The 9,571-nt window shown below is 40.8% G+C and overlaps 1 protein-coding gene across 1 annotated transcript; it reads right to left on the bottom strand.

Moving 5' to 3' along the window:
* Positions 1–3,477: 3,477 nt before the first annotated feature.
* Positions 3,478–3,954, bottom strand: LOC106754903. Its single transcript, XM_014636973.1, has one exon. The coding sequence runs from the start codon at positions 3,952–3,954 to the stop codon at positions 3,478–3,480; it is 477 nt and encodes a 158-aa protein (XP_014492459.1).
* Between the last annotated feature and the right edge of the window lie 5,617 nt (positions 3,955–9,571).

Genomic DNA, 9,571 nt, shown 5'->3' with positions numbered 1-9,571 from the left:
GGGGGGGGAGGGGGGCATGTTTTTCGTTAGCGTGAGCTTGGCATGGGATACACCAGCGGGTGAACGATGCGACATCCTTCTCCATGGTCGACCAATAGTACCCGACTCGTAGTATTCGCCCCTTTAATGTCCATCTGTCTGTTTGTAGGCCGCAAATACCATTGTGCAATTCATCCATCATGTACTGGGCTTCTTGCCTATTCAGACATTTGAGCAGGGGGTGGAGAATCCTCTTCGGTATAGATCATTCCCGATTAAAAGGAAATGGACGATCCTTTTGGTTTCGGCCGGACAAATTGCTTTTCCTTGGTCCTACTTTTTCATTAATTCTTTTATTTCTTTACGCCAGTCGTCAGCTTCTTCATTGGTTATGGCGTGGCACTCGATTGAGGGTTGGAGTAGGACCTGTCGGATAATAGTGGTGAGTTGACCTTTTTCCTTTCCTACACATAATTTGGATAGCATATCTGCGCGGGCGTTCTGCTGTCGCGGTATGTGCTGTATCTTTACCTGTTCGAATTCCTGGGCCAGGGCTGAAGCTTTGTGGTAATATTGAAGGAGATTATCCTCCTTAACTTGGAATTCCCCATTCATTTTCCCAACGACCAGTTGGGAGTTTGTACGACATACGAGTTTTCGAGCCCCCGTATCTTTGGCAAGTTCTAGTCCAGCTATCAAGGCCTCAAATTCGGCTTGATTGTTGGACATTTTAAAATTAAACACCAATGAATGCTCCAAGAGGAAGCCATTTGGTCCTTCTAAAACTATGTCAGCTTCGCTGGCCGCCCGCCCGGAAGTGCCATCAACATATAAGCTCCATTCCTTTTCTCTGGTGAGGGGTAATTCGGCGGCAAAGTAAGCCAGATGTTGTCCCTTCACCGATCCTCTCAGTTGATAGCAGATCCCAAACTCTGATAATTCCACGCCCATCCGACCATGCGCTCGGTCAGGTCGGGCTTCCTTAGTATTTTGGAGATCGGATGATCTGTACGAATCACCACTTAGTGACTCTAGAAATATGGCCTTAATCGTCGGGCTGCCGTGAGGAGGGCCAATGCCACCTTTTCGACCTGTTGGTACTGTTTCTCCGTGTCTTGGAGTGTTTGGCTTACAAAGTAAATTAATCGGGGAGAAGGTCGTTCTTGAAGTAGTACTGCACTGACAAAAGTGTCCGATACCCCGAGATACACTTGTAATTCTTCTCCTGGCACCGATCGGCTCATGTTCGAAGGGTTCATGAGGATGGTTTTGACATCCAAGAACGCTCACTCGCATTCTTCATCCTACTTGTCTTCGGACCCTTTCTTCATCTTTCTCAGAATCGACCGAACGCGTTCGGCTAACTTTGGTATAAATCGGGATAGGACGGTGAGGCGCCCTATCAGCCTCTGGATCTCCTTTAAAGTGCTTGGGCTTTGCATTTGCAAAACAACCTCACATTTGTCGGGATTGACCTCAATGCCCCTGGAAGTAAGCATGAAACCCAGGAATTTCCCTACAGCCACCCCGAAAGTACATTTAGCGGGATTCAGTCGCATCCCATATCTCCTGACTTGACCAAACACTTCCTCCAGGTCTTTGAGATGGCTGTCTCCTTCAGACGACCGTACCACCATGTCATCTACGTACACATCCATGCATCTGTCAATCTGCTCAGCGAAAATTCGGTCCATTAACCTCTGATAGGTGGCCCCAACATTTTTCAATCCGAACGACATGACCTCATAACAGTAATTTACCCTGTCGGTAATGAACGTTGTTTTGGTGATGTCCGGGGGATACATGGGGATTTGATTATACCCCGAGTAGGCATCAAGGAAGCTTAGTATCCGGTGCCCGAACACTCCATCCACCAAGGCATCTATACTGGGGAGGGGATAAGAATCTTTTGGGCTGGCTTTGTTCAAACCCGTGTAATCAGTACACATTCTCCATTTGTCGTTCGTCTTCTTCACCATGACCACGTTGGCTAACCAAGTGGTATAGGTGACTTCCCATATAAAACCGACCCCCTTTAACTTCCTCACCTCGTCCCTCCACTACCTTGCGCTTTTCCTCCCAATTCTTCTTTTCTTTTGGGCGATTAGCCACACACCCTTACACAAGCTTAACTTGTGTGACATGACCGATGGACGTATTCCCGACATATCAGCCGCAGTCCAAGCGAACAGGTCCCGATTATTCCAGAGAACGGCTCGCAATCATTTTCAACTTCATGCTCCAGGCCTTGGGCCATGAAAGTGGTTTGACCGACATCTTTCCCTATGACGACCGATATGGTTTCTCCCATCGGTTCTATGCGATCGTCAGTGTTGATCCTGGGATCTAAGTCAGCCATGGCCACTTCTAATCTGTTCGTCCTTTTGCTATGTTCTTTGGGGTACATCTTCAAGCCAGCTGCGTAACATTCTCTGGCTGTTTTTTGGTCTGCCCGTACGGGACATATCGTTCCCCGACTGGTCGGGTACTTCAGAGTTAGGTGAGGTGTGGAAACTATTGCCCCAAAAGAGTTTAGGCAGGGTCGTCCTAATAGAACGTTGTAGGATGTGTTTGCTTCCACCAGCAAAAATATTATTTTCTTTTCCTCACTGTCCCGCCAGTTCCCAATCGCATGCGTAGGTCTAAGTAACCCCTGGTATCCACCCTTTCACCAGCAAAACCCACCAGCTGCTCGTCGTATGACACTATCAGATCTTCGGATACATCCATCTGCTGAAATGTTTTCTAGTAGAGGATGTTGACCGAGCTCCCTTGGTCGATCAGCACCTTGCTCACACCATACTGAGCGATTTCCACGGTAATGACCATCAGGTCATCTTGCTCCAGATCCGGGGCATGGAAATCCTCGTCTGAAAAGGTGATAAGGGGCATAGACCTACTAGGGACGTCCACTGCGTGTATCGATCGCAGTGTCCGGATACTCCTCTTTCTAGCGGAAGAGGATGTTCCTCCTCCCGCAAACCCTCCGGAAATGGTGTTAATCATTCTCCTAAAGGGGGGACTACTTGCCCTCTCCCTGCTTATACTTCTACTTCGTTTATGGAAATTCGACCTTCGATCGTCTTCCTATCGGTCGGATCTACTTTCGTAAGGGGGACCACTCTTTTATCCTTGGGGCGTCGGGGACTTCTCCCCCTGGGGACGCTTCTCACGGGGCTCGCGTCCCTCACCGATGACCTCCTCACCGCCCGATATTCCTTCACATAGTGTTGCAACTGTCCTACTTGAATCAGCTCCTCTATTTTATCTTTGAGGGTCACACAATCTTCCGTGTTGTGGCCCATGTTCTGATGGTACAGACAATGTTTGCTACTATCCGCCCTCGGTGGGGTGGGACGTTTTTGGGGGTGTTTGCATGATTTGTATGCTGAGTGCCTCTTGTAATATCCGAGGCCGGGGCGCGTTAAGTTGCGTGTATTGTTGGAAACGGGGACCTCTCGGCCCTTCTCTTACCTTCAACAACCCTGACTGGCCACTCTAACCCTCTCGCTTTCTGTCCGTTCGTTCCGCCTTCGCCTCCTGTGCTTCTCGCTGATAATTTTGTTTCATTTCTTCCACCAGCATCTCATCTGCGGCTCGCTGGCGCAGTTCCTCCATGGTTTTGGGTGGGGTGCGGCAGACGCTATCCTTGAATGGGTTCGGCCTCAGGGCGGGCATCACATATTGAAGGGCTAGCTCAACGCTAAGGCCTCTGACTTGCCGCACCGTCTTCTGATATCGATCCATGAAGACCTTAAGCGATTCGTCCTTACCTTGTTTTAAGTTCATCAAGTCAACCACCATACTATCTTGTGTGCGACATGCTGCAAACTGATTCTTAAACATATCGCCTAGACTTTTGAAATCTCCGATGGAACCGTTCGGAAGTGCATCGAACCATTCCAAAGCTTCCCCTTCGAGGGACAGGGAGAACCCCCGACACCAAATGGCGTCGCATCCGGTACGGAAAGCCATAGCGTTAGTGAAAGACTTGATATGCGCTTCGGGTCGGTGGTTCCATCATACATCTTGAATTGAGGGGGAATAAACTGGTATGATATATGGACGTCCATCACAGCTTGGACGAACGACACCAGTACCGTGGGTCTATCACTTTTTACCAACACTATACTCTTCCCCTTTTCTCCCTTATCATTTTCCTCTTGCTTCTCATCGTGACCCCGCGCACTGTTGTGGGCCTCCTTATCGCCTATATCAAGTGTGACTGTCTTTTCCTTTTCCCCCAGCACCTTCACCGGTTTCCAATGCCTTGCTTTTTAATTGGGCCAAGCATTCCGCCCTCACTGCTGCCATCTCTTCCTCGTGCTTTCTTTGCATTTCCTCATGTCGCCGCTACATCTCCTCTATCCTTCGCTCCAGTGCCCGTATCACATCGCTCGGGTCTTCGCTGCTCGTGTTTCTTGTGGTCACCATTGGTTACAATCCTCCGGCCCCACGGTGGGTGCCAAAATGTTTCGGGTGTGGATATCAATCTCCTCCTACACAATTTCTTCCGAACGTCCGGTCAATTCGTTCTCCAAAGGTCGCTCTGACTCCTGTCTCGATGTGGACTCCTTCTACTCAGACCGGCCGGGTACCTGCCAAAGGCACTCCGACGCTCAAGTCAACAAATGGTCAAAGGGTAGAGATAGAAAGAGAAAGTAAATACTAGGAATAAATGAGCATTCAATGTAACCAACTACCTTTTACCTTTGACCTATATTTATAGTTTTTGTCATGGGCCTGTGATTAGCCAGATCTTAATCACAGCCCAATCGTTGGCCCATTATTGTTAATCGTGTTTTACCTTAATTTAACTTTAATGTTTCCTTCGTTTCAACTGCAACCCACATGGCGGTCCGTCCGTTTTGAGCGGTCGGTCTCCGGTGGGATTCCGACCGCGTCGCTTATGGAAACTTCGCGATCTTGAAAGCCTTAGAAACAATGCAGATATTCATGAAAACCCTTGCTATGAAGACCGTTGTCCTTGAAATGTTCTCCGGGACTGTCGGTGTTATCGTGACCGCCCGTTGTGTCCGGTCCCTACACGTCGGGATGACGTCCATCTGATCTATATGGTACAAAATATATATATATATATATATATATATATATATATATATATATATATATATATATATATATATATAATCCCAAACTTTATTCTTTATATATAATACAATAATTACGAGGTTTCTTGTTTTATCTAGTTTTATGTGTACTTCACTATAAGTATAGATTCAAGATTAGATATACGAAGATGAAAGATAATTAGTATTATTTTAAACATTGAAAATGATACATAGATAGCAACAACCATAACGTTATTTTATCGTGGTTTGGTTTTATTGTAAAGTTTTTGTTGATTGTGTAATTTTAAATTGGAATCAAAGAAAATATTTTTTTTATTCTCATTTTTTAAGAAAAAGAATATAAGTGATTGTACGACCCACAAAGAGCACCACTTGCTGTTCATATTGCAATTCCCACATCCACCACTATATAAGTTGATTGTAATTTATATATATATATATATATATATATATATATATATATATATATATATATATATATATATATATATATATATATATATATATATATATTACAAAGCACCACTCTCTTTTTCCATCAGCCTCACTCACTAGTGTCACTTCACAATTCTAATGCTAAAAGCCATTCATTCCTTATCAAATGTAATAATGTAAACTAGTGTTAACTTCAAAATTCTTTTCAAATACAATTCTTATCAAATTTACTGGTATATATAATAATGTAAACTGAAAATTTGATTTTTCAAAAGTAAAATAATAGCAGATTTGAATCTGGTTGCTAGAGTTCAGACTATATTCAACTGAAAAAAGAAAAAGAAAAAAAAAAACAATAAGATAACCTTTTTTCAGTATGTTGATGGATAAAACCACAATTTATCAAAGGATGATTGTCTTTTTACTCGGACAAAAACATTTTTAATTGTAATCTTAATCTTCAACTTTTTATGCCAATGGTTTTCGTCTCCCTATTTTGAAATATTCGAATTTTAAATTCCTAAGAAAGCTAACAATTTTTCTTACCAAAAAGGATCAAAGATGGAAAAGTTCAATAAATACAGGGGTTTGTCCCTATTTTTTAAAAGTAAACTCTTATTTTCCTACATGCGAAAAAATATTGAGTGTTTAAAAAACTCGGATAAATATAATATCGATGTATTGTTCGTTATGAAGTGTGAAACTCTTTCTGAACAGTAGGATTTTTCATTCCGATCAATAAGAATTTTCAAGCTACGGGTTAGGATTTTTTCACTTGCTCACAAATCCACATTTAAGATCTTGGTAAGATCATTTGATGCGCACCATGCGTCGATAACGATTCAGATGAACTATTGATCCCTTAAGCTTGTCATTGGGAATGACCAGTCATTCTCTTTAGATCTCGACTAGGGGGCTTATGTTCTTACTACACTCAATAGTTTCACATTGCTTAGGAGTCAAGGCCTAAGACAATTTAAATACTCTTTTAACCTTCCACCCTCTAAAGTGCTTTTTAAGGACAAAATCGTGACATAGTTCCACACTCCAAAGTAACCAATATCTCAGATGTATGGTGATTGACTTTAATTATGTCACTTGACGGACTTGGGGTTCGAACATTAGCATCCACCATTAGGTCGATAACAAGGTTCTCAAACGAATCATTGGTCCCTTCCGCCTTCCATTGGAGATGACTAGTCATTCCCTTTAGACTTCGACTAGGGGACTTATGTTTTAAATACTCATTTCTCCTTCCACCGCAAAGACAATTTTAAGGAAAAAAATGTGACAAAGTTCTACCCTCCAAAGCGGATGATACCTCAGATGTATGGTGATTGAGTCTAATGGTGTCACTCGACGAACTTGGGATCAGAACAATGGCGTCCACCGTGGAACCGTTAATAGAACCATGGGTTCCTTAAGTCCTCCATTAGGGATGACCAATCATTCTCCTTAGACCTCGAATGAAGGTTTATGTTCCTACCTAACCCAATAAACACAGTAAAGAGCACAACCCCAAGAAGGCTCATTAAGCCTTTTCATTCTGGAGCAGTCTAAACCTACGTCTATTGAGACAATATCCACGTATCATAATTAATCTCGAAAGTTTGGTATTATGATTATTATTTATGATGAGATATCATTATATTGTTATAATATACTCGAGGTAAGTATTATTCCAATGATAACATAGATCCACGATTCGTATGGATCCTATAAATAGAACTAGTATTCCTTAAAGAATACTGACTCATATTTTTCATACTCATACTCATAGATCTTAAACTTTCTTATTGACTTAAACATCAAAGAGTTTTCACAAGTGGATCTCCTCCCTTTGAGTAACAAGAAATTTCATTTCGACTAACAATAATTTTCAAGTCACTAAAATTTTGTCACATGTTTTGTAAATTCACGCTCAAAATTTTGATAAAATCAAAAGGAGTTTAATCTTATTTTTTAAAAATACTCATATTTGAGTTTTAAAGTAAACACTTCTTTTCCTACAAGAGGAAAAATATTGTTTAAAAAATTGGGATAAATATAGTATTTGAAAAGTTTTAATCAAAACAAATGTTTTAAAACATAGAATTTTTAATATTTTTAAAACTGAATCACATAATATGAATACTATCAACTCTTATTTAAACAATAGTTTTAATTTTCTAATTACATTTATAATTATTTTATCGTATATAAATAAATAAGTAAATAAGAGATCAAGTTACTCTGAATAGAATTATTCATTATTCAGAATATTTTCTTAAAAATTAATGGTTATATATGGTGAATAAGTAAACTTAAACAATAAAATTTTAAGAGGTGAATGACATACAAATAATAAATCTTATGATTATTGTGTTATGCATTATAAAGTTAGTGGGTCATACATATTCCAAAGTACAGAGAAAACCTCCATAAAACTAATAATTATTTTCCAACATATAACGTTCGCTCAAGAACAATGAGGAGGGGAGCATTACATAGATGGAATTACACCAACATATCATACATACCAACGTGTAGAGTAGCAATTCTTCGAAGAGAAAATAATACATTTTAGACTTAATCAATTAAAATTTTAAGCAAATTTTCTAAATTGATTAAAAATAGTTGTTTATTGTATCTATTAAATGATAATGCAACTAACTAAGATTAAAAAATAAGGGTGATGTCTCCATATTAATGTTTACAGTTCTATTCTCTTATTGATATTTTTTATTTTGGTTCATATTCATTAGAAAGAAAGTTAGACACTGACGATATTTAATATATAATTGTTATTTAATTTTGTAATGTATGACGGTTTAGTTGGTTATAATTTGAACGATCAATAATACTTTAGATGGTTATCCATAATTTGAAAAACAAATTCACAATTTGAAAAGCAAACTAGTGAGTTTGATAGAAAACCAAACAGGTCGGTTGACTATGCACTAGATTGAATGGTTAATCTAAAGCTCGGAATGCATGTCACCGAGTCTGACTGACCACCAAACAGGTCGGTCGGTCATGTACCAGCCAAAATAGTCAAGCATTAGCTCGATGAGTAGGATATCGAGCCCGATCGTCATCAAACAGGCCGATCAGTCATGCACCACCTAGATAAGTCAAGCATAATGATGGAAACTTCCTTGCAAGTCGATCACGAGCAGCCCCCAAAACCAGAGGTGGCAGGGGAATGAAGGTGTAGAGTGTGGCACGGTAAGTGTTTGATGGATGCTTCAATGAATGTGTGATGGTGAATCAAGGAATTTCAAGCTCCGAAAGCCTTCCAAGAGGAAAGGAAGCTAGAGGAGAGGGTGCAGAATAGGCACAAGTGTTTGAACTCTGAAAAATGATTCTAGAGAAATCTCAACAACATTTCATTAAGTTTCACAGTTGCCTTTACAAATAATGAAGCTCTCTATTTATAGATGAAGGAGAGCTTCTAAGACGTGTTGTGCAAGCTATTCTAAGATGCACGTGCTGTAAAACAGGTGGAAGAAGCTTGGGAAGCAAGCTACAGTTGCTAACTCAACAAAGCAATTGAAGAAGATGAAGTTGTTGTCTTAGTACCGCTAGGCGGTAGAAGCTTGCAATTGAGCGCTGGCAGCAAGTCTTCAATCCTAAGCTCCTTTGCTTCTCCTTGTTTGGTCACACGTCCAAGTGCTTGCTAAGCTTGCCAAGCTTTATTAATGACCTACAAAACATAGTAGAAGTAATTAGTTTTAGAAGAAGAAAGGACTTTAATATGTAATACTCCATAAGAGTAAAGTTGTGAGGACTCCCTCTTCTTCTTGTATTCTTTTGGACATGGCTCTAGTTAAGAGTCCTATGTTTAGCTTGGATGGTCCTCCATCAGTCCCTCCCTCTTGTAAAAGATCCGTCCTCAGATCTTGGAAATCCTGTTGGGCATCTCCTGTGAAAGGAATTAAGTCACAGATGTTAAAAGTAGGACTAACACCATAACTTTCAGGAAGGTCTAATTGATATGCATTATCATTTATCTTCTTGACCACTCTGAAAGGACCATCACCTCTTGGGCTTAATTTGGATTTACGTTGAGAAGGAAATCTATC

This window comes from Vigna radiata, unplaced genomic scaffold (assembly GCF_000741045.1).
Source record: "Vigna radiata var. radiata cultivar VC1973A unplaced genomic scaffold, Vradiata_ver6 scaffold_304, whole genome shotgun sequence".
Classification (NCBI taxonomy): domain Eukaryota; kingdom Viridiplantae; phylum Streptophyta; class Magnoliopsida; order Fabales; family Fabaceae; genus Vigna; species Vigna radiata.
This window is presented reverse-complemented; position numbering and strand designations above follow the sequence as displayed.

Coding starts and splice junctions, on each gene's coding strand:
- LOC106754903 (XM_014636973.1), bottom strand. CDS start 3,954: ATGGCTTTCCGTACCGGATGCGACGCCATTTGGTGTCGGGGGTTCTCC.